At 35.7% G+C, this 26,535-nt stretch overlaps 1 protein-coding gene across 2 annotated transcripts in view; it reads left to right on the top strand.

The window, feature by feature from the left end:
* TTC29 (tetratricopeptide repeat domain 29) overlaps nt 1-26,254 on the top strand; it is a 243,323-nt gene extending 217,069 nt beyond the window's left edge. The window contains exons 12-13 of one of the 2 annotated variants that reach the window (XM_030312961.1): nt 25,763-25,829; nt 26,113-26,254. In XM_030312961.1, the coding sequence (XP_030168821.1) occupies nt 25,763-25,829; nt 26,113-26,143 (98 nt within the window). In that variant the 3' untranslated portion in view covers nt 26,144-26,254. Of the gene's footprint in view, nt 1-4,620; nt 4,719-25,762; nt 25,830-26,112 lie in introns of those variants that run through there. The other variant, XM_030312963.1, reaches the window with a different exon arrangement.
* The last annotated feature ends 281 nt before the right edge of the window (nt 26,255-26,535 follow it).

Below are 26,535 nucleotides of genomic sequence, written 5' to 3' on the forward strand. Positions count from 1 at the left end.
TTTAGGGAAGTGAAACTATTCTGTATGATATTATAATGGTGGATACATGTCATTATATATTTGTCCAAACCCATAGAATGTAAAATACCAAGAGTGAATCCTAATGTAACCTATGCACTTGGTTAATGATGATGTGTCAATGTAGGCTCATTGATTATAACAAATGTACCACTCTGAGGCAGTATGTTGTTAGTGGGAGAAGCTCTGTGTGTGTAAGGGTAAGGGGTATATAGGAACTCTGTACTTTCCACTCAGATTTGTGGTGAACCCAAACTGCTCTAAAAAATGAAGTCCATGTTAAAAAAGAGAGAATGATATCCATTATAGACTATTTCTTTAAAAGTACAGAAATATGTGTATAGTATGGTGACATGTGTGTATAAATAAGACATAAATATGTATTATTTTTTATATGTGAATATATATATTTTATCCTTTTACATATGCATGGGATACCCAAGATACAGCCAGTAATTGCCTCTAGGGAGGGGAAGTAAGTAGCTGGGGATCAAAGATTCCAGACAGATTTTTTTCACTGTCCAACCTTAAAAAAAAGAGGCACCATGGGCATGTATCAGCTATTCAAAAAACAATTAACTTCTACACCTATTCAAAAAACAATTAACTTCTGAACTAAAGATGTATGGGGAGTAATTATGGGATTCTTAGAGCTTGTTTTAGTCCATTGGGATGCTATAACAAAAATATTACAGATGGGGTGGCTTACAAAAAAACAGGAATTTGTTTCTCAGTTCTGGAGACAAGATCAAGGCACTGGCAGATTCAGTGTCTGGTGAGAGCCCACATTCTGGTACCTAGTAGGTCATCCTTTCCGCTCTGTCCTCATATGGTGGGAAGGGCGAGGGAACTCTCTGGGGCTTTTATAAAAACATTAATCCTGGAGCGCCTGTGTGGCTCAGTCCGGTAAGCATCGGACTCTCGATTTCAGCTCAGGTCATGACATTACGGTTTGTGAGATCAAGTTCCACGTGGTACTCGGCACTAACAGCAGGGTGCCTGCTTAAAATTCTCTCATTCTCTCTCTCTCTCTCTCTTTCTCTCCCTCTCCCTCTGCCCCTCCCTTACTCACACTCATATTTTTTCTCTCTCAAAATAAATAAATAAACATTAAAAAAAAAACACTAATCCCATTCATGAGGCCTCATCTCTAAATACCATCATGTTTGGCCTTAGGATTTAACATGTGAATCTGGGGCAGACACAAACAGGGCCTATTTTTTTTTCACTCTTTCACAAAAATATTTAATTAAGTTCTTCCTCTGTAATAATGTCTGTGCATTAAGAATAGTCTATTCAGTTTACTTTCTAAAGTTTAAACCTCTTTACCACACTTAGTTTACGTTTTTATAATTTAGAAAAAGTGGCCTCCATAGAGTCATCAGTGATATGCATGGATCATATCCCTTCTCTTTAATATCATTCTAAGTCTGTTGTTTGTATACCATCTTAATGAAAAGTATTGTTCAATCCTGGGTAGGATAACAGGTACCAAAGAGAAACGTGTAATTATGTAACGATACTTAAATAAGGAAACAGATCAGCCAGAGTGAGAAGTAACAGAAATGGGAGGACAGAAACTGCATCAGGGAAAATTTTATTTAAATCCAGGTTAGTTAACATATAGTGTAATAATGATTTCAGGAGTAGAATTTAGTGATTCCTCACTTACATGTAACACCCAGTGCTCATCCCAACAAGTGCCCTCCTTAATGCCCATCACCCATTTAGCCCTTTCCCCCACCCCACACCCCTCCAGCAACCCTCCATTTGTTCTCTGTATTTAAGAGTCTCTTATGGTTTACCTCCCTCTGTCTTTTTGTCTTCTTTTTCCAGGGAAATTTTTAAATAGGTAGTTTGGGTGTATAGATATAAAGGACTCTATTCAAGTTAATTTGTAATTTACTTTGCTGTCTCAATATGTATGAAGAATACTGTATGATGCTGGAGCAAATCAACAAACTTTAAATTACATGGAGAATTTAGTTTTTTATTCTCACTTTTCTAGGTAACGTAAAAATGGCAAGAATAACGAATGTATATATTTTTAATGTATTTTATATTTATAGTGCATGTATTTTAATACATTTATATTATATTTATTTATATATGTAAATATTTATGTATTATATGTATAAATATAAATATATACATGTTGGGGCACCTGGGTGGCTCAGTCAAGCATTGGACTTCGGCTCAGGTCATGATCTCACAGTTTGTGGGTCTGAGCCCCACATCAGTCTCTGTGCTGACAGCTCAGAGACTGGAGCCTGCTTCAGATTTTGTGTCTCCCTCTCCCTCTGTCCTTACCCACTCACGCACTGTCTACCTCAAATATAAATAAACATTAAAAAAAATTTTTTTAAAGAATAAATAAATATATACATGTAAATACATAAATATATGTAAATATTTAAACTGAAAAGACTTTTATATTTTTGTTCAACTTAACCATTCAAAAGTAATTACCCATTGGGGCGCCTGGGTGGCGCAGTCGGTTAAGCGTCCGACTTCAGCCAGGTCACGATCTCGTGGTCCGTGAGTTCGAGCCCCGCGTCAGGCTCCGGGCTGATGGCTCGGAGTCTGGAGCCTGTTTCCGATTCTGTGTCTCCCTCTCACTCTGCCCCTCCCCCGTTCATGCTCTGTCTCTCTCTGTCCCAAAAATAAATAAACATTGAAAAAAAAATTTTTTTTTTAAAAAATAAAAAAAAAACAAAAGTAATTACCCATAAAAGTAGTCTTTTTCCAGTAACTTATTAACTGATTATGTGTTATTATTTTTCATATCTTCCCATTCATTAAAGCATAACTTTTAAGTAGTATCTTGTCACATAAAATATGTCTGCTTTTAAGATATAATACCTTTATTTTCTTAACCACAGTGCCAAAGAGCCAAAGAAGATAAACTTGAACAGCAGAGGTTATTTGTGTTGTGAGGATAAACAATCCTCCAGTCTGCTATTCATTCTCTCTCCTCTCCTCTGCACCTATGCATGACACAGCTCCATAACTGAAACAGGGAAAGTAGACTCAAAACCCTCTTTGCTCTTTAAAATACCGAATCTATGAAGATAAGACAATTTGTGTAGCTGAAACCATCTTTCATTAAGACAGGAAGGAAAATTAAGGATTTCTTTAAACTTAAATGTTTTAAATTAGTTTAAGCAATTTGCATAAAAATCTCATTTCTTCTCCAAAGCACTTCAGAAATTGTGACTAAAAGTTTAAATTTTTCCTACTTTGCTAGCGAGATGAAAACAATACATTCAAGAGGAAAACCAGTTCTTAAAAACTAAGTATTTATTATGTACTCATTAAAAAGTTGTCCATAGACCTGGCTGGACAATTTTTAAAAAAAAGTTTTAATGTTTATTTATATTTTGAGACAGAGAGACAAAGCATGAGCAGGGGAGGGGACAGCTTTTTTTTTTTTTTTTTTTTTAAATCTGGCACTTGAAACCAATAGATTTGTCTTAATTATATATCTTTTGTGTTCTCAACTAAACATTTAAGAATAGACATACTCATTCATTCTGTTTTTCTTTCAACAGACATTTACTGGTCATTCAATATGTGCCAAGTAATATTTTATTATGTCTTATTTCTTTTTTTTTAACTAAAAAAGAAAAACCATCTTATTATCCTAGTAAATGCAGAAGAAGCATTTGACAAAATCTAATATTTTTTTTTACAATTTCTTTTTGTTTTTTTTCAATATATGAAATTTATTGTCAAATTGGTTTCCATACAACATCCAGTGCTCATCCCAAAAGGTGCCCTCCCCAATACCCATCACCCACCCTCCCCTCCCTGGCACCCCCCCATCAACCCTCAGTTTGTTCTCAGTTTTTAAGAGTCTCTTATGCTTTGGCTCTCTCCCACTCTAACCTCTTTTTTTTTTTTCCTTCCCCTCCCCCATGGGTTTCTGTTAAGTTTCTCAGGATCCACATAAGAGTGAAAACATATGGTATCTGTCTTTCTCTGTATGGCTTATTTCACTTAGCATCACACTCTCCAGTTCCATCCACGTTGCTACAAAGGGCCATATTTCGTTCTTTCTCATTGCCATGTATTATGTCATATTTCTAAAAGTAAATCGTAAGCTGCAAACATTCATTCAGAAATTCAGAAACATTAAGGACATTCTATCTGTAAGACATCAGGCAAGGTACTGCAGGGACAGGGATGAATATATTACTTTTCAAAAGAGAAAAGTCTATAATCTGAAGACTACAAAGAAATGGTGGTTATATACTTAAATTCAAACCACAAAAAGTTTTACAAAAATGACTCCTACTTATCTGTAAGTCAAAATATATGCACAGTTGTATTATGTGCACACGTTGAGGGGACATGCTTTAACACAGAGATTGTCTGCTCTTCACATTTCTGACCAACCAATCAAGCTATCAAAGAATCTGAGTCCCACCATGGAAAACCCAACAAGTTTATTATTCCTGAGATGAACATTTAAATGCATTTATATGTATTTTGTTATTGTCTTAGTATTTGTTTTGAAACTCTGTGCCCCCTACTGGACTACTCTAAATTAATTGCTTTGAGGAACTGTACATAAAATTCTCATTTCTTCTCTGAAACCAGGCCCTATTCCAGAGAATTAATGCCATGATTGCAGATTGAGCTCCTCTTGGCCACGTATCCTGAATTCATCAAATTAGAACACTGCTGCAAACTGTACACCAGCAATTATCCCACAAATGTGTGTGTTTCATTTAGTGGGTACTCAAAGAACTTCTGTTGAATAAATGGCAAATTAATAGAGGCTACCAGTTGAAAGACAGTGTATGTTCAGCATAAACTATACTCACTACAGGTAAAGCAGTTTAAAATTTGTATCATTCTGAGAATGGAGTAACATGAATCTCTGTCTCATTCATTATTATACAAGTGAAATAAAAAATATGTTTAATAGAGAGTTTTCCTGGAGCAATTGGTTTGCTACTCGGGGTCCTAACAAAACACATCATAATAGCCCAGAGCTGGTCTACATAGCATTACAGGAGTCTTTGTGTATGATTTTTATTTCTCATTGTCCTCACCTTCTGTGAAGAGAATGACTGATAGCCTTTCCTTGTGATATCTGAGCTTTTAAGAGTTGTTTTATCTATTTTTTATGACCAACCTTACACTTGTTAAGTGTAATTTTTGCTTTATGTAACATAAAAAAAAATCTGTGATATGGTGCCCCGCGAATTAACAAGAATGGCTGGACAAAAGACAAGAAATCTTTTAAAAACAAATGTTCACATTAAATACCTTGGATAGGTAGGCCTTCTGGGGATTTTTCTTTAATGCAACAAAAGTGCACCATTTCTGTTTTCAGAAATGGTTTCTTTCAGATACTGAGCTTGTCTAAAGTCATATTACATAAGTAAGGGCTTAGTTTGTACATTAGTTTTTACATCTTAGAGTCTTCCTAAATCCTCTTTTGATCAATCTGATATCAAACTGATCTATATTGATTGCTTCTACACTTGTTTATGGTCTTTATTTTGATATATCTAAGATTAAAAGCCAAATTAACAAGTGTAATCAATTTTCTTTGTGATAAAGAAAAGTCCTCCAATACCCTTAGACACATTCACCTAGGAATAAAAAACTTAAGTAAAGATGTTGTAATAAATGGATCGATTTATTCAATCACTGGGCATAAAAACATTAGCCCTGGGAAAGCGCTTTCCTCCAAGAGCTTTAGCTACCGAGTTTCACTTGTGTTGTACCAAATGATTTGCATTTTTAGAGAAATTTCATGTCTGCAGTGAGCTCCAGTGAAAACATGAATAAATTGCTTTCCTTCCCTCTTTTTCTGACTTTATAAAGCTGAATCCATTAGGGGTCAAATCAAAGTATAATGAAAAAAAAAAAAAGCAACAACTCATGTGATGGAAACCCTGGATTAGGTTTCTCACTAGTCCAAGCTCAGTTGTCCTGGCCTAGTTGTCAGATTGGTGGTCTTTAGGCAGATCCCTGGGGCACATGACGTTTTTTTTTAACTGCAGCATTATAAATAGTCTCTAAAAGTCACGAAATGAAATAGACAAACAACGATTAAGAAATAACAGCAGTTCTCCACAAAGTCAAGTAAATCCAACCTCTGCAGGCCTAACACAAAACAGATGCAAAGAGGTTTTGTGTTATAACATCCTTCTGAATACACTGGAGAGAGAATGAATGCAGAAGTTATGAGCATGGGCTTTGGATCCAAACTGACCTGAGTATGAATCTCCACTCACTCAGTTTTCAGTTGTAGGATATTGGGCAATCTTCTTCAGTCTTTGGTTTCCTTACCTGTACAATAAGGATAATAGTATCTAAAGCATAGGGTGGTTTGGAGGTTTTAAAAAGTCCTTATCCCATTACCTCGTGCAAAATGCATTCTCAATTCATGGAAAAAAATTTAGTTTTTACTCATGATATGAATATTGCTCCTGAACCTAGGAGAAGCAGACACCACTGCTTTTACTGAGCATGGGGCCCGGGATTCTGCATTTCTAATAAACTCCAGGTAATGCTGCTCACTTGGAGAACACACTTAGAGACCACAAATGTAGATCACCTAGAAAATTATATTAATTTTAAGTTTTATTTTTCTTTATGATTATTTTAAATAGACCCATTCACTTTATAAAAAGTAAAAAAGGAAGGCTACCTCATCTGAAATCTATAAGGATTTGATTTATAGTTTTGGTGGAGGAATTAGTTTTGTTTTTCAAGGAAGATTTATTTCTAGGAACTACTTTGTGAATATGGTACATATTTACTCATTTAATTATATTTGGACTGGATATTATATATCTACATTATGTTTGACAATCTTAGCATTTTAAAATTCAATCTTTGCAAAATAGTAATTTTTACATCTCTAGATTAGTCATTAAAAATGTCATCCCCTATATAATCCTCTGTTCTAAAGTAGCCTGTTCATGAGAAGGATATGGAGTTTGTGTATTTTCCAAACTCTAGTATCTTTTATAACGGTACCAGAAAAAAAAATCCAAATCCATCTGTCACCATTTAGGCTCCTATTATATACATTATACTTCATCTGATTTGGTCAAGAAAATTTGGACTTGTACTCCTGGGACCCACAGGACTGTAACAGTCAAAAAGACAGTTCTAGGCAGGATTCCACCCCCTGGGCACTGCACAGACAGCAGACTGAAACACATCCCCAGTCTGCACTTAATTGTGTGAAAAGGCCCACTTAATTGTCCTGGGATTTCAACTTGAAGGGCAGATTTCAGGTTTACCAAAAATCTAAAGGCTACAGAGGTGCTTTTAGGAAACACAAGCAGAGAGACATCATCTGTATGCTCTTCTTTGGCCTTACCACAGCTAGCTGGTACCTCTCAGAAAGGAGCATTTACGCTCTTCTGAAGCCCTGATTCTTGCGACTGTTGCCCAAGATATACTGATCTGGAGGTCAACAAGGTCTATAATTGAAATAAATTGTATGTATAGTCTACTATATATATTTGCATAATTTATAGCAACACCCTCAACAACTGAAGTCCATGAAAATTAAGTTAGGCTACTTGGAGAATCACAAAGGTTTGAGAGACAACCAAGTACTAGGGCAAAGTAATAAGATTTGCCTCTTGCATAAGGACACTGCTTCAAGACTGGGAGAGGTAGCTTTTTCACTAAATACATAGAAACTAGCACAGAAAGTCAAGCAAAGTGAGGAAACAGAGGAATGTGTTCCAAACTAAGACAAGACAAATCCTCAAAAAAAGATCTTAATGAAAAGGAGATAAATAATATATCAGATAAAGAGTTTAAATGGTCCTAAAGATGTCCATTGAACTTGGGAGAACAATGGTGAATACAATGAGAACTTCAACAAAGAGATAGCAAATATAAGATAGTGCCAATCAGAAGTCACAACATTGAAAAATACAATAACTGAAATGAAAAATACATACAAGAAGTGTTCAACAGCATACTAGATGAAGTAGAAGAACAAATCAGTAACCTAGGATGTAGAGCAGTGAAACTGACCCAATTATAGCAACAAAAAGAAAAAATATCTTAAAAAGTGAAGATAGCTTAAGAAACCTATGGAACAACATCAAGTGGAATAGCTTTCAGATTATAGGGGTCCCAGAAAGAGAAGACAGAGAGAAAGGGGCAGAAAGCTTACTTGAAGAAATAATTGCTGAAATCTTCCCTAGCTGTGGGAATAAACCAAACAGGTCCAGAAAGCACAGAGAGAAAGATAAGAAGTCACATTATAATTAAAATGTTGAAAGCTAAAGATGAGAGAATCATAAAAACAACATGATATAAACAACTTAGTACATTCAAAGGGAACCTCCATAAGACAGTCAAGCAGTAAATCTGTAGGCCAGAAGGAAACAACATGATACTTCAAAGTTCTAAAAGGAAAGAACTTCCAGCCAAGAATACTCAGCAAGTCTATCATTCAGAATTGAAGGAGAGCTAAAATGTTTTCCAGGTAGGCAAAAGGTAAAGGACTTTATCAACACTAAACAGGCCTATAAATGAATGTTAAAGGGCATTCTTTAAGTTGAAAAGGAAAGACACTGATTCATAAGAAAGCATATGGAAGTAAAAATCTCACTGGTTAATGGTACATATATAGTAATGATACTGAATTAAACACTTATAAAGCTAGTATGAGAGTTAAAAGACAAATTTGTGATATTAACTATAATTACAATAGTTAGTGAAAGAATATACAGAATTAAAAGATGTAAAATATGAGGCAAAGATAAAGCAGGGGGGATAAGAATATAGAGTTGTCAGAATACGTTCAAATTTAAGTTGCTACTAATTTAAAATACATTGCTATAGACAGACTGTTACATGTGAACATCATGGTAACCAAAAAGCAAAAACCTACAATATATACACAAAAGATAGTGAGAAAGGAATCTAGACATAATACTAAAGAAATTCATCAAATCACAGGGAAGAGGAAGAGAAGAAAGGAACAGAGAGGAATTACAAAAACATCCAGAAAAAATTAACAAAATGGTTATCAGTTTATGCTTATCGATAATTACTTTAAATGTAAATGGGCTAAACTATCCAATCAAAAGATATAGAGTGGCTAAATGAATAAAAAACCAGACTATATGCTGCCTACAAGAGACTCACTTCAGATGTAAAGACACACACAAAATGAAGGGATGAACAAAGAGTTCCCATCCAAATGGAATTGAAAAGAAAGCTGGAGTAGCTATATTATATCAGACAGAATAAACTTTAAAACAAAGACTATAATAAAAGACAAAGAAGGGAATTACATAATGATAAAGGAATCAATCCAACAAGAGGATATAACATTTGAAAATATTTACACATCCAACATAGGAGCACCTATATATATATAAAGCAAATATTAAGAGACCTAAGGGAAGAAACTGACAAAAATACAATAATAGCAGGGGACTCTAATACCCCACTTACATCAGTGGATAGATCAACGAGACAGAAAATCAATAACGAAACATAAGCCTTAAGTGACACATTAGACCAGATGGACTTAATAGATATATACAGAACATCTATCCAAAAGCAGCAGAATTCACATTCTTCACATGTGTATATGGGATGTTCTTCATGATAGAACACATATTAGGCTCAATATCTGTCTCAATAAATTTAAGAAAACTGAAACCATATCAAGCATCTTTCTGATCACAGTGGTATGAAATTAGAAATCGGTTACAAAAGAAAACTGGAAAAAATCAAAAATATGTGGAGATTAAATAACATACTATTGAACAACCAATGGGTCAGCAAAGAAACCAAAAGGGAAATAAAAAAAATACCATGAGACAAATGAAAATGTAAATACAGCAACCCAAACTCTATGGGATTTGGTAAAAGCAGTTCTAAGAGGGAAGTTCATATCAATACAGTCCTACCTAAAAAAACCGGAAACATTTGGGAAAAAAGAACTACACTCTTCACTTAAAAGAACTAGAAAAAAAAATAACAAGGCCCAAAGTTTGTAGAAGGTGGGAAATAATAAAGATCAGAGCAGAAATAAATGAAATAGAAACTTTAAAGATATGTAAAAGATCAATGAAACTAAAAGGTGCTTCTTTGAAAAGACAAAACTGACAAACCTTTAGCTAGACTCACAGAAAAACAAAACACAAGTAAATAAATTTAAAGGTGAAAGAGGAGAAGTTATAGCTGATACCACAGAAATATATAAGATCATTAGGGACAGCTATCAACAGTAGTATGACAACACACTGGACAACATAGAAGAAATGGATAAATTGCTAAAACCATACAACCAACAATACTGAATCATGAGGAAATAGAAAATCTGAATGGACCAGTTGCTAGTTAGGAGATCAAATCAGTAATCAAAACACTATCAAACAAAAGTCCAAAAGCAGGCAGGTTCACTAGTTAATTCTACCAAAGATTTAATACCTATCCTTCTCAAAACTCTTCCAAAAAATTGAAGAGTAGGAAATACCTCCAAACTCATTTTATGACGCCAACATTACCCTGATACCAAAACCGGACAAGGACACTACAAGGAAAGCTATAGGCCAATATCTCTGATCAACATAGATGCAAAAATCCTCAACAAAATATTAGCAAACCAAATTCAATGATACATTAAGAGGATTATATACCATGAGCAATTGGAATTTATTCTAAGAGCTCAGCATCTACTTATCAATCATGGTGAAATTAACAAAAGGAGGATAAAAATTATATGATCAGCTCAAGAAATGCAAAAAAAAAAAAAAAACCATTTGACAAAATTCAACATCCATTTATGAATAAAACTAAACAAAATGGGGATAAAGGGAGCATACTTCACATAATAAAGGCCATATATGACAAACCCACAGCAAGCACCATATTCAATGGTGAAAGCTTTTAAGCTTTTCTATATAAGCAACAAGGCAAAGATACCCTCTCTCTCCACTTCTATTTAATGTAGTACTAGAAGCCTTAAATATACCAAGTAGGCAAGAAAAAGTAATAAAAGGCATCCAAATATAAAGGAAGAAATAAAACTGTCACTTTTTCAGATGACATGATTCTGTATATAGAAAATTCTAAAGACTTCACCAAAAAACTATTAGAACTGTAAATGAATGCAGTAAAGTTTCAGGATACAAAAATCAGTATATAGATTTCAGTTATATTTCTATACCCTAATAATGAACTATCAGAAAAATAAATTAAAAAAAAACAATCCTATTTACAATGGCATCAAAAAGAATAAAATTCCTAGGAATAAAATTAAAAAGGAAGATGAAAGATCTGTACACTTAAAACTATAAAACACTGGTAAAAGAAATTGAAGAAAACACAAATAAATTGAAAGATATTCTGTGTTCATGGATTGGAAGAATTAATGTTGTTAAAATGTCCATATTGCCCAAAAAATTCTACAAATTCAATACAATCCCTATGACATTTTTCACAGAACTATAAAAAAAATTATAAAATTTGTATGGAACCACAAAAGACCTCAAGTAGCTAAAACAACTTTAAGAAAGAACAAAGAGGCATCAGGCTTCCTGATTTCAGACTACACTACAGAACAAAAACAATCAAACAGTATGGTATTAGCATAAAAACAGACACATAGATCAATGAAACAGAATAGAGACCTTCCCAAATAAAGCTACATAGGCATAGTCAATTAATTTATGATAAAGGAGACAAGGATATACAATGGAGAAAGGATAGTTTCTTCAATAAATGCTGTTGGGAAAACTGGACAGCCATATGCACAGCCATATGCAAAAGAATGAAACTGGACCACTATCTTATACCATACAAAAATTAAAGTGGGCTAAAGACTTGAATATAAGACTAGGAACTATAATAGATGGTAAGCTCCTTGACATTGTTGGATCTGACTCCAAAAGCAATGGCAACAAAAGCAAAAATAAATGATTGGGACTACATCAAACCCCAGCAAAGGAAATCATCAACAAAATATAAAGGCAACCTTCTGAATGGGGAAGATATTTGCAGATCATATATCCAATAAGGGACTAGTATTCAAAATATATAACAATTCATACAACTCGATAACTGTAGCAGGAAGTATGACCGGAGTTGCAAAAGATGAGTCTACAAACAAAGTGCAGTTAAGTGAAGGTCCTCATACTCAGTGGGAATGAGGCCCCGACCCCAGATTGAAGCTTCTTTTTATTAGGATAATTGCTAAAGACTATGTGCATAAAGTCAGCTAAGTAAGTGTGTTAATCAATCTAATGGTTTAGTTTTTCAAGGTTGAATTTCGAGTTAATTGGTTTCTATAACACTAGGAAGGGTCGGGTGTGAAGGAGGATCCAGCCCAAAGTTAAAGGCTCTAGGCAGTCCTTGCAAGCTGCAGCCACATTCAGCTGTGTAAACATGCCCTAAGGCCTTTCACCTTTTCCAGCCCTTCCCTTTTGAAGTCTTTTCCTTTGATGCTTCTCTCCTGCATCTCCCACAAATAACAACAAAAATCTGATTAAAATACAGGCAGAGAATCTGGATTGACAGTTTTCCAAAAAAGACATACAGGTGGCCATGGCACATGAAATGGCACGTGAAAAGGTGCTCAACATCACTAAGTGCTAAGGAAATGCAAATCAAAACCACAATGAGATATCATCTCATACTTATCAGAATAGTTATTATCAAAAGACAAGCAATAACAAGTGTTGGAGAGGTTGTGGAGAAAAAGGAACGCTTGTGCACTGTTGGCGGGAATGTAGATAGGTACAGCCACTATAGAAAACAGTATGGAGGTTCCTCAAAAAATTAAAAATAGAACTACTACATGATCCAGTTATTCCACTTCTGGGTTTTTATTGAAGTAAATGAAAACACTAAATCGAAAAGATATCTGCACCCCTATATTCATTGCATCATTACTTACATTGCATCATTACTTACTTACAATTACTTACATTACTTACATCATTACTTACAATAGCCAACACGTGGAAACAACCTAAATGCCCATCAATAGATGAATGGGTAAAGAAGCTGTGGTATATATACACAATGGAATACTACTCATTCATTAAAAACAAGTAAATCTTGGGGCACTTGGGTGACTCTGTCAGTTAAGCATCTGAGTTCAGCTCAGGTCATGATTGGCTTGGTTTGTGGGGTCAAGCCCCACATCGGGCTCTGTGCTGACAGCTCAGAGCCTGAAGCCCTTTGGATTCTGTGTCTCCCTCTCTGCCCCTTCCCCACTTGTACTCTGTCTCTGTCTCAAGATGAATAAACGTCAAAAAAAAAAAAAAAAAAAAGAGGAAATCTTGCCATATGCAATAATGTGAATGGACTTTGAGAGTATTATGCTAAGTGAAATAAGGTAGAGAAAGACAAATATTGTATGATTTCACTTATATGCGGAATCAAAAAAAACAAAATTCATAGATACAGAGGACAGACTGCTGGTTATCAGAGAGAGCAGTTGAGGCAGGCAAAAAGGGCAAAGGGGGTCAATTATATGATGACAAACGGTAACTAGACTTATAGTGGTGATCATTTGTAACATATGCAAATATTGAATTATTATGTTGTACACCTGAAGCTCATATAACGTTATATACCCATTTTACCTCAATAATAATAATAATAACCTAAACTGTGTCAGTGGTAACAGTGAAAATTCAAACCTATTGAACTGAGCATTCTAAGAAAATTAATTTGTGATTAAAATGTAACAAAGAACTGCTAGCACACTGGACAAAGATATAAGCCTAAAAATCATGAGGCCTGTGTTTTGGTCACAACTGATTGTGACCACACAGGGCCTTGGAGCCAACAGTTGTTTGTTTGTTGGCTACTGAGCATCGGTCTCTCTTTCTTTGGTACTAGTGCCATAATCTCATCTGATAGAATAACTCCTTCTCCATATATACATCTTAGTAATCAAAATCCCTTAAGCTAAAGGGCCAAGGGATGGGCACATAAGGTCCATGTATAAGGCAAATTGGATCTTTTCTCACAGGATTTTGAAACCTGATCAAAATGATGTACAAAGTGGGATGGGACTGGAAGTTCTAGCCAGAGTAATTAGTCAAGAAAAAGGTATCTAAATTGGAAAGGAAAAAGCAAAACCATCCCTACTTGTAGATGACATGATTCTAAACATAGAAAATCCCAAGGAAATTTTTAAAAACTCAAAAAAATTCTAGAGCTGGTACACAAATGTGGCAAAGTTGCAGGATTACAAGACCAACACATAAAAACAGTTATATTTCTATAAACCAGCAGTGGAAAATCTGAAATGAGATTAAGAAAAAAATCCACTTACAATAGCATCCAAAAGAAAAAAAACAAATTTAACCAAGGAAATGAAACACTTACACACTGAAAACTATAAAACATTGATGAAAGAAATCTAAAAAGACATAAATAAATGGAAACACATCCCATGTTAATAGATTGGAAGACTTATATTAACATGGCAGTACTACCCAGAATGATATACAAATTCTATGCAATCCCTTTCAAAATTCCAACAAACTTCTTGCAGGAACGGAAAAAGCAGTCTTCAAGTTCATATTCAATTGAAAGGGACCCTGAATAGCCAAAATAAGCTTGAAAAAGTAGAACAAAGTTGGAGGATTTACACTTGCCTATTTCAAAGTTTACTACAAAGCTACAGTAATCAAAACAGGATGGTACTGGCCTTAAGGTCAGACACATAAACTGATGGGATGGAACTGGCAAATTAGAAATCAACCCTCATATGTATATGGTAAATTGATTTGGGACAATAGCTCAAAAACTATTCCGTAGGGAAAGAACAGTCTTTTCAACATATCAGCCTGGGAAAACTAGATATCGACATACAAAAGAAAACAATGAAAGTGGACCTTTACCTCACAGTATATACACAAATTAACACAACCTAGATCAAAGATGCAAATATAGGAGCTAAAACTGTAAATCTCTTAGAAGAAAATATAGGGGTAGTCCTTTCAACATTGGATTTGGCAATAATCTCTTGATTTTGACACCAAGAGCACAGACAAAAAAAAAAAGAAACAATAAATGGGAATCCATCAAAATTTTAAACTTTTGTGCATCAAAGGACACTATCAAAAAAGGGAAAAGGCAACACACAGAATGGGAGAAAATATTTGCAAATCATATAGATGATAAGGTTTGGATATCGAGAATATATAAAGAACAAATCAGCAAGAAAAACCCCAAACAACCCAATTAAAAATTGGGCAAAGGACTTGAATAGACATTTCACCAAAGAAGATATGCAAATGGCCAGTAAGCACATGAAAAGATGCTCCACATCACTAGTTATCAGAGAAATGCAAATCAAAACCCAAAATGAGTTATCACTTCACACTTATTAGGATGACTATTATCAGAATAATGGAAAATAGCAAGTGTTGGCAAGGACCTGGAGATATTAGAACTCTTGCGCATTGCTTGTAGGAATGTAAAAACAGTGCAGATGCTGTGAAAGCAGTCTGGTAGTGCCTCAAAAAGTTAAACATACAATTACCATATGATCCAGCAATTCTACTTCTAGGTACATACCCAAATAAATTAAAAGCAAGGACTTAAACATATATTTGTACACCAATGTTCATAGCAGAATTATTGACAATAGCCAAAAGCTGTAAACAACCCAATGTCCATCAACAGAAGAACAAACAGAATACAGCATATACATTTAATGAAATATTATTCAGCCTTAAAAAAAGAATGAGATTCTGACACAGGCTACAACATGAATGGATATTGAAAACATTATGCAAGTAAAATAAGCCAGACCAAAAAAGAACAAATATTGTATGATTCCACTTATATGAGGCAAAGCTATAGACAGTAGAACAGAGGTTACCAAGAACAGCAGGGTGGGAAGAATGGGGAATTGTTTAATAGATACTGAATTTCTGTTAGGGATGTTGAAATGTTATCAAAATGGATCATGGTTATGGTTTCACAATATTGTGAATGCATTTAATGCCACTGAATTGCACATTTAAAAATGGTTAACATGATAAAATTTATATTTTGTATATATTAGAACAATTTAAAAAATCCACAACCAGGAAAAAAAATAGTAATGACCAGCTCACATCTTTAATTTGTCAGAGTCTACCTTCAGGTGACAGTGGACAATTTAACACATAGTATAAGAATTTTATGATAATATACCTTTGTTTCTCCCCCCCCCACTCAGACTTTCCACTATTGTTGTCATACATTATACTTTTACATATATTACACTTTTACATATATTGTAAATCCCACACTACGTTGTTATAATTTTTATCCTGTCAAATATTATTTGAAGAAATTTAGTAATTACAAAAAATCTTTCATCTTTTACTTGCCATATCTAACATTCTTCATTCCTTAGCATAGGTCCAAATTTCCATCTGGTGTCATTTTCCCTCTAAGGATTTTATCACTTCTTACAGTGCAATCTGCTGCTGATGAATTGCTTCAGCTCTTGTCTGTCTTAAAAGTCTTCATTTTGTCTTCATTGTTGAAATATATTTTTACTGGGTATGGGATTCTGGGCTTGACAGGTTATTTTTCTTTTAGTACTCTAAGTTTCTTGAGCTTAGAGTTTGTTGAACTACTTAGATCTCTGGGTTTGTGGCATTCATCAAGTTTAGAAAAAATTTCAGCTGTAATTTCTTAAAATATTTTTCAGTTCTTTACCCATCTCCTTCCAGAACCTCAATAACGTTTATAAAGGGCTACCCGAAACTTTCCTGCAACTCTATGATATTCTTCTTATCTTTTTAATTATGTGCCTCTCTTTGTTTTGCTTGAGTAGTCTCTACTGCTCTGTCTTCAGTTTCGCTAATTGATTTTTATTATACCATCCATGTATCCATTTAACATTTTTAATGTCTAAAATACAGTATGTCTGGGGCACCTGGGTGGCTCAGTCAGTTGAATGCCTGCTTCAGCTCGGTCATGATCTCACAGTTCCTGGGTTTGAGCCCCTCGTGGGGCTCTGTGCTGACAGCTCAGAGCCTGGAGCCTGCTTTGGATTCTGTGTCTCCCTCTCTCTCTGCCTCTCCCCCACTCATGCTCTGTCTCTCTTTCACTCAAAAATAAAATAAAAATAGATAAGATAAGATAAGAGTTATGTCTTTGTTCCAAATAACAGTTATGTCTTTGTTCCAAATCCTAACAACAGTGTCAGTTTTAGGTTATTTCTGATTGGCTGATTCTTCTCCTCGTTATGCTTTTTTTTGCATGTTCTGTAATTTCTTATTAAATGCCAGATGTTGTGTGCCTTAAATTTTGATCACATTCCTTTCTGGTAAATTGAGAGTCTGATCAAAAGAGGGGACCTGTTAAAACAAAAACAAAAACAAAAACAACAGGCCCAGCTCAGAGTCGCAAAAAAAAATACAAAAAAAACCAAAAAAAAAACAAAAAAAAAAACAGGCCCAAAATAGTGTCACTTGAGTCAGGCCAAGTTACTAAATCCAGGCAGTTTCAACTTCCTCCACAAATATAAATTATAACCTGTTGATCAGGAATTTTCTGATAAGCACCAATGAAGAAATTTGTTACATGGGCCCTTTCTGCCTGCCAAAAGAAAGTTGAGGTAATCTGCCTAAGACTCCTTGCTCTTACCCTTCAGGGAAAGTGACTTGGCCTGCAACAGTCCTTTCTTTTCTTTTGCTTATAACTCTCTTGCCCCACTCTCCTATTAAAAACCTTCCATTTTGTGGAAGGTCCTCCCTCCCCTCTACTTGCTAGATGGGATGCTGCCCATTCATGAATCATTTAATAAAGCCAATTAGATAAAGATAAATAAATAATAAATAAATAAATAAATGCCAGATACTATAAATGGTATCCTTTTTTGGTACTAGTCAGTTTTGTATTCTCATGAATATCCTCAAGCTTTGTTCTGAGATGCAATAAAGTTCCCAGGTATTGCCTTTGTGATCTATTGGGTGGGGTCAGAGAAAGATTAAATATAGGGATATTTTTCCCCACCTCTGAGGCAAGACCCTTCTGAGTACTATGCCCACTGCCCCATGAATTATGAGATTTCCCAGTCTGGCTGGTGATAACAGGTAGCATTCCTAGCCTTTTGTGAACACACTGTGTACTGTCATTCCTGTCCTTTTGGGTTGTTCCTTCCCCAGCCATGGGTAATTTCCTTACGTATATGCTCTGACCTGTACTTTGATAAATCCTCCAGGGCAGCCTCTGTATACCTCCAGAATTCTCACTGTATGCAGCTGTCTCCTCTACAGCACACTAGTTGCTAACTCTTGTGGCCTTGGTTTCCCCAGACTCTCTCAGCACCATCTCCTCAACTAAAGGAGCCCACTGAGCTCTTCCTGAGTTCCCCCTCTCTAAGTTATGGCATGGAAACATACTCAAGACAGTAGGCTGAGCAGTTGTAGGGTTCATATCGTTTCCTGTCTCTCAGGTGTCACTGGGTTTTGTTGTCTGATGTCTAGTATCTTCAAAATCATGGCTTCATATTATTGGTGGGGAAAGAAGATACTGTAATTTCTGTTACTCCATACTCCATAGGGGGGAAAATGTTAGATTTGTAATGTAGTATCAATAGGAGAAATAAAAAGAACTGTTTGAAGACATCAGCACTGTGTTTATCTTGAGAAAATATTTAGGGGCACATGAGTGGCTCAGCCAGTTAAGCATCTGACTTCGGCTCAGATCATGATCTGATGGTTTGTGAGTTCAAACCCCCCATTGGGCTCTCTGCTGTCAGCACAGAGCCTGCTTCAGATCCTGTCTCCCTTTCTCTCTGCCTCTCCCTCCCTGCATGTGTGCATGCTCTCTCTTTCTTTCAAAAATAAATATTAAAAAAAAAGTATTTAGTGTCCATACAGGCTGATACACCTGAATCAGATACTTTCATTAAAAGTTCAGATATCCAGAAGAAGAAATTCAGTATAAGTCTGTGTCAACATGGTAACTTCAGTGCTTCACCAAGGTCTAGCTCCATTCCGTTGATTTAAAATAGCGTTAGGAGAAAAGAACCTATAATTTTGAGTTAGAATATACACTTGATTCTTGTATAAATTTTAACAAGCTTCAAATATTAACAAATGCCTTTGGAAAGGGAATTACTATATACCAGAACCTGCAAATGAAAGAACACATCTCACTTTTTGACACTTTAGAGAATATGCCCAAACTTGTAAGAAGCCTCCTGCCTTAAAAGTTAATATCTTGACTTTTTCTTCACCAGGTATACAATAACCATATCATGATTTTCTACTTCAAAACACAGAACAGATTATCTTTTGGTTTACTAACAAAAAATAGGAAAGTATTGCCAAGAAACGCACATGTTTTTTGGTAGAGTGAGTAACTCTGTTCATGGTAACATGAACCAGTAACTCTGGTTCATAGAATTTTTTACACAACTATAAGATGAGAAGTGCCATGAATGACAAGCCAATATTACCAAAAATCCAGGGGAGGAGAGAAAGTGGAAAGGAAAGGGAAGGAAAAAAGCACCAAGTCGTATACTAACATCAATATTCTGACACTGCAATCATGCTTCACATGACTACATTGATGACATTTGCACATGGGATTATTAGATGCTATTTGCCACATGCCCACACACACCTCAAGACTCATTCTCCCACTTTATCTGTTCTGTGTCCTTGGAAGACTGACTTCAGACTACATCTCACAACTTCACTTGCCTTCTAGCTTCCTGGTTTGGATTTATCCAAAGGGCATCACCAGCAGGAAATCAGAGGTTAGGAAGGTGGAGAGGTCAGGAAATTGTTCCTCTGTTCTGAGGAACTGAACTGAGGCTCAGTTCTGACAGCTGTGATACTCTACAGCTGCTGCTTCTAGCTTCTATTGGGAGACCCCTTTTCTTAAATCTCCATTTCTCACTCAGGGTGCAATAACATCCTCTTCCCCTTTACCTTTCAGTCCCAGGGAAAGGTATGGCATCCCTTTATTATGAGGCACTGGGTGCCTCATCCCTTGTCACTTCTTAGCCCTGCCCTCATCTCCCAGTGGTCCCTTCATTAAAGTCTCTTCCAAATCCCAGTTGAATGTGCCATCTGTTTCCTCCCGACTGATGCCCTCTCCTTCTCTATTGTATCAACTGGGGTGGCTGAAGACAAGCAAGTACAAGAAATATTAGGAAACTTCCACTTGCTGAAAAGTTCAGTTGATTAGAGAACAATGCTAATGAGGCTGAAATTAGTGTCTGGCTGTGCTCCAGGACCACAGGCTGTATCCCTGACCAGCCATTTTACACACCATCAGTTACAAGGAGGACCATGCCAAAAAGGATACATGACTCTGTGCCAATCCCTCAACACTTCTAGGAGCATAATTCAAAAACTAGCTGTTCATTGAGATAGCTTCAAAATCATCTTTGTTCCCCAAAGATAGCTTTGGTAATGTGATTCTAATGAAAATTTTTTATAGGTTATTTTAAATAATAAAACCATACCTGTCAGTATTTTTGTCAAGAAAACACTTTCGTTTGCTTACTAATCTGTAGCTAATTCACAATAACATAGGTGAAAAGTCAAGCTTATTGATATATACCTTATATTGGTAATGGGATTCAGGATTTATACAGATAGATATTTAGCTCATTTCTTTAAATTTTTTCAGCTATTGTGACTAAATAAATGAAACTACCCAACCGTTGTTTAAAGAATAAATAGTTAAAATATTATTTGAAGTGATTTTCTGATTATCAAGCATAAATGACAAATTTTCCATATATATGCATATTCCTCCAAACAAAATACTTTTCTCCTCAGTACAGTTGCTTTGTAAAACCATGTTGTAATTAGTTTACATTGTGAATGTACTATCATATTAATATTGCTATACTGAGATTACTTCCATGGTGTTAATTTTATATGATTTGAGTACATGGAAGGAGACACTTTGTTCCCTTTGCAGAATTCAGTTTCTGACACTCTCTACTATCAGCAAGAAAGAAGTACTATTTCTACTAAAATTAAACCTATGACTTTAAGTAAAATGTGCTGAAATACTAAAGCAAAATATAATTTTATCATTAATAATGGTATAATGCTAAGATCACCCATAAGATATAGGCATTTTTATACATAGTATTTATTCTTAATCACTCTCATAAAATGCAATCTGAGTTTTATTTTTTAACAAAACCTTTTGAGTCATTTTGATAAGATCAACAGAAAGCACAATCTTTTAACATTAGGTGATCAACTTTTTGACAATAGCAGGGCCAGCATAGCTAATGGAATAATAGCCTGCAGGGTCCAGCTAAATATGATATACGAACGTAATCAACCTCTGTGATGACTATTCAGAAGTAATCCCTTTAGCTTTGAACTGCAACATATATTTCAACCAGGCAAAAACCATATGAAGAAATTCTCTGCAGACCACACTGATACAATACAGCCTTCATATGCTGCTCTATGTGCTTGCTGCTTATAGTGAGTTTTAAATTTAAGGTAATGACCACTGTATATTCATGTGAGCATACAATACTTTTGATTTGTTGTAGAAAGGTTGAATCCATTACCAGGGGTCTAGTCTATAAACCCTGACACAACCTTTATGTACGAGTTATTATTTACCCTTTTCTAGACTAAGGCCAGTAAAAATGTTAGTCATGTCAAAATTATAAAAACTCATTTACCTTCTCATTCACAAAACTACCAGTGTCTCCTCCATTTTATTTTGCACTGCTCTACTGGTAACATTTTTTGAAATCTCATTTACATACAGTACTCTAATATATGAAAATTATAGGCCATTGTTTTCAAGTAAAGGGATGGGATGGTAGGTTGATTGCAATTCAGCATTTGCTGAGTTACTCTATTGCTCTTTGGTATAGTATAGGCTAAGTGGAGGTATAAATAAGATTGTTTTGTTGCCCACCTGAGGGAATCTACCATTTGAGAGCCTACTATTAACAGAAAAGTGTCTGTTTCTACTGAAATGGTAGACAGTATAAGCAAATATCATGCTCTCAACTTTGTATTGGTTCTGATCTCCTTGTGGGAGTGATATTGGTCCTACTTTTCCAGCTTCCTTGTAAGTCTTACAGATCAAACACCACAAATCACATTCGAAGTCAAGCCCACAGCACAAAACCTAGGTTAGGAATCAAAATGAGTGCTTTTGCAACAGTGTAACCAAGAACAAACAATCCCATGGTGTTTGCCTTATTGCAAATGAATAGAAATATCGGAACACCTGATGAGTTCAGGTGTTCCCCTATATAAATTAATCATTGCTGAGGTTTCCTAGCACAGAGAGTGTGTGGATGTCTTTTATTTAAACTGGCAACTGTGGCCTAAGTTGAGTAAAAGAACAGCTACAGATATAGCTATTCTTCTCAGAGAATCTACTTGGGAAATATTCCCACTAAAAATCATCTTTCTTCAACATCTGTGGAGTGAATGCTAAAGAATTATTTGCGACAAACCGGGCATAATTTTAAACTCAGAAAATCCAGGAAAGATTTCCCCAGTTTAAGAGATGTTACATCCTGACAAACCAAAGGGAAGGCTGAGTTTAAGACATTAGATAGTATAAAATAGGTATTAGGAGGTTAGGATGTTCTATATATTGTGATGCAATGGAAAATATTAAACTGAGAAAATATTAAACTGAGAAGCCCAAGGTAAAGAATGATAAAAACATATTACTTAAGGTAAAAGCTCAGCTCCTATTACAGAAAGTCCCCAAAGTACAGTAGGTTAAGAATACACAAATTTGTTTCTTCCTTAATCCTGAAGTGAGCAATCTAGATTCACAAGGTAGGTCCACAGGCAATTAGGGGACCATGATCTTCCATTTTATTGCTCCGCCATCCCCTAAGGCAGGGTTTCTCAATCTTGCACTATTGAAATTTTGAGCTAGATGATTTTTTTGTTGCTGAGGGGGCTGGAATATGGCTATCATGGCCATTGTAGGATATTTAGAAGCATCCCTGGCCTCTATCCACTGGATGCCTGTAGCACTTCCACCTATGAGTTGTGATGACCAAAAATGTCCCCAGACATTTTCAAAAGCCACCTGTGGGGCAAAATCACTGCCAGCTGAGATCCACTGGCTTAGAGTATTGTCAATGTCTGCATGTTAGAAACTGAATCATGGGGTAATGGTGCTATGTCTAAGATTAAAGAAAAGGAAAAATTTAATGGGGAATAAATCCTCACTGTCTAACACTCAGACCCAGGAGCAGTATGTATCATTTGTTTACTTTCACTGGTAAGAATTCAGTCATTTGGCTTCAACTAAGTATTTATTTGCTGATGTGGAAGATCTAATAGCAAAAAACAAACAAAAAACCCCAACCAACCAAACAAACAAACACAAAACCTTGATACGTGGGAGACAGAAGGAATTACTGGAGCCATGTCTTATGTGGGCAAGAACTGATGAAGTCTAGTGAAGATGGAGTTAACCTTAGATGGGAGCGTAGTAGGTAAGATAGAGCATATAGAACAAAAACAAGTAGGTAAGTGACTGTTAACACAGAGCTTGTAGAAGTTTCTTCCTATTGGTTTCTACTTCCTCCATGAAACCAGAAAATAAATCATCAGCTGAAAACAATGATCCAGTTGCAGGATTAGAGGTTTGAGAAAATAGAAGAAAGAGCTAAATAGTCATCTAGGAGAGTAGAAGAATGAATGGACCAAGAATGCTTAATAGGATAACCTGAAAGCATTAAAAGTCCACCTAATTTAAAGTGAGGCCTGGTTGTACATAGTACAGGAGAGGAATAGGGAGACAGTTGGATGTATCTAGGGTTATGGTTTTGTCAAGTGAGTATGACAAAGTGGGAAAAGGGTAATGAAGTCAGGCTATATGCAAGGGGGAGAATGATCATGGAACTCAAGTTAAATAAAGAAGGGAAAGAAGACATCAAAATGGAGAGGAACAATGAAAATACGGCAGCATTGGAAGTCCCAGGGAAGTAGAAAAATTGCTGGTGTTGGGGTACTAGAGGGAGTGATCTAAAAGGATAAAGCTGGAAGTCAAGTAGTTGAATGCTGGCAACTGAATTTGAGGGGGGCTCTAAGTTACTGCTACTGGCAAAGTCTAAAAATGTCCATGGGAATCAATGGCTGCAGTAGGCTGTGGGACCAGCTCAAAAAGAACCGAGCTCAAGGAATTGGGACCCAAGGTGAAGAATCTTCTGCATGTACATTTAAATTGCTAAGTTAAGAAAGTAATAGCAAGGTAACAATAAGCCAATGATAAAATCAACTGAGAATGATCCCAGTTGTGGGTAGATCACAACAATAGTTGGTTGTGTAAACTGATGACTGAGTTTTAGGAAGGGAAGGAAGGAAGGAAGGTGAGTGTCCTGAAAGAGAACAATAAAGTGTAAGGAGGACATCTGTCCATTTCCAGGTCCAATGGTAGCCAGACTGACAAAAAGAAAAACAAAAAAGTCTGCTGGGCTGGCAGTGTCCTTTGAGGGCAGCCATGTTTCTGTTAGAGCAAGAAAGTAAAGAGAATTTCAGAAAATGGAATGAGGATACAGTGGAAATGTTTCAGGAGTTGTGGTAGCATATGGGGGCAAAATAGGAAATGTATAGACCCTTACTGAAAATAGAATACAGGGGTAGAGCCTGGATGGCTCAGTCGGTTGAGCGTCTGACTTCGGCTCAGGTCATGATCTCGCAGTCCATGAGTTTGAGCTCCACGTTGGGCTCTGTGCGGACAGCTCAGAGCCTGGAGCCTGCTTCAAATTCTGTGTCTCCCTCTCTTTCTCTACCCCTCCCCTGCGCTCTCTCTCTCTCTCAAAAATAAATCAACATTTTATTTAATTAAAAAAAAAGAAAAGAAAATAGAATAGAATAGAATAGAATAGAATACAGGAAATGAAAGGGCTCCTGGAGTCGGAGGCTATGATAAGCAAGAATGTAGAGCATATTATTGGATTAGTCCCAATGGATTCAACTCAAAAGTTGAAGGGCAGATATGAAAGTTCAATAAAAAATTAACACACCTATTAATATGTATACATTTCCTGTATCTGATTTAATTATTTGGATACTTTATATTGCTATCTAAATTAATTTTCCTTTTGAGTATTGTTCTAACAAGTCATTTTGTCCCCCAAAAGGTGGCTATTCCAGTTGCCATTTTATGTATCACAAGAATTCTGTGGATTAGGAATTCAACCATGGTTTGGCTAGACATGAGTTGCGGTCACCCGATGGTGGTGCTCAGCTGACAGGCTAGTTTGAAGGATCCAAGACAGCTTTCCTCACAGACTGGAGCCTTGGAGGGATGGCTGGAAGTTTGGACTCAGCTGGAAAGGTCAACTGGAGCATCTTCTATGTGGTCTCTCCAGGATGGCAGGATGGTAGGGTTTTTTATATGGCGACTGGCTTCCTCCAAAGCAAGCACCCTGAGCAAACCAGGAGAAAGCTGCACAGCCTTTTCTGACCTCACCTCAGAAATCATGAAGCCACTCTCTCCACATTCTAATGATTACAAAAGGGTCCAGAGCCTAGCCCAATTTCAAGAGAAGGTGAATTAGATTCCACCACTTGAAGATCATATTGTTGAGAAACATGTAAAGTGGGAGATATTGTGGCTATCTTTGACTAATATAATCTGCCCTGGTGACACAAGTAATACATTCACTTTGATCATTCAAGTGACCAGGATAGGTATCTCTGAAAAGAGACTCCCAGGTTCAAGCTCAATATAACTGTAAATTATATTTGTGATAAACCATTAAATTTACACATCTTTTTTCCTGTAGGAGGATCTAGAAAACCCACAATGGAAAGTTTGTATCAAATCCCAGAGAATTCGGAAGAACTCAATGGGTAAGATAAACCAAGTTAAAAGTTTCTATTGCATATACATTAGGCAAAATATTAAGCATAAACTGATTCTCCAAACACAAGAATAATTTCATCTAGTACTTGATAATACTGAAACACTGTCTAAAAAAAATCACAGATTTACTTTTAAATGTTACATAAGGTTAAGTGTTTTTCATCTTTTAAGCCATGTTGGAAAATTAAAGAAAACAAAATATCTTTCAAGCAAATGTCTTTTACTTTCTGCCCCAATATAAGATTAAATTTTGTAATTTATGTATTTCAGATTTCCAGATAATCGAAAAAATGAGACTTAAACCAGCTTTTGACTCAGCAACAAAGCAAGAAGAAATTTATCATGTCACCTTTGTGTTTGATAACTGTCGTAGGAGTATGTTACAAATAATACAGATAAAGTTATAATAAAACTATGACTATATTTAGATTGGATTTTGTATTGCAATGTACTACTACAAATTTAATCTAAAATTGATGAGAATAAAAAATGTATCTCAAATGCTTAGAACTATCAACAATTATTCATAAAACAAACTATAAATTTTCCTCTTATCCACTATTCCACAAGAAAAGTGTAATTATAGAATCAAATTTGCTTGTGTCTAATGAGAAAATAATTTTATTTTTTCTTTAAAAAAATTTTTTTAGAGAGAGTGTGCGAGTGGGGGAGAGGGGCACAGAGAGAGAGAGA

Source organism: Lynx canadensis, chromosome B1 (assembly GCF_007474595.2).
Source record: "Lynx canadensis isolate LIC74 chromosome B1, mLynCan4.pri.v2, whole genome shotgun sequence".
In the NCBI taxonomy this organism is placed as follows: Eukaryota; Metazoa; Chordata; class Mammalia; order Carnivora; family Felidae; genus Lynx; species Lynx canadensis.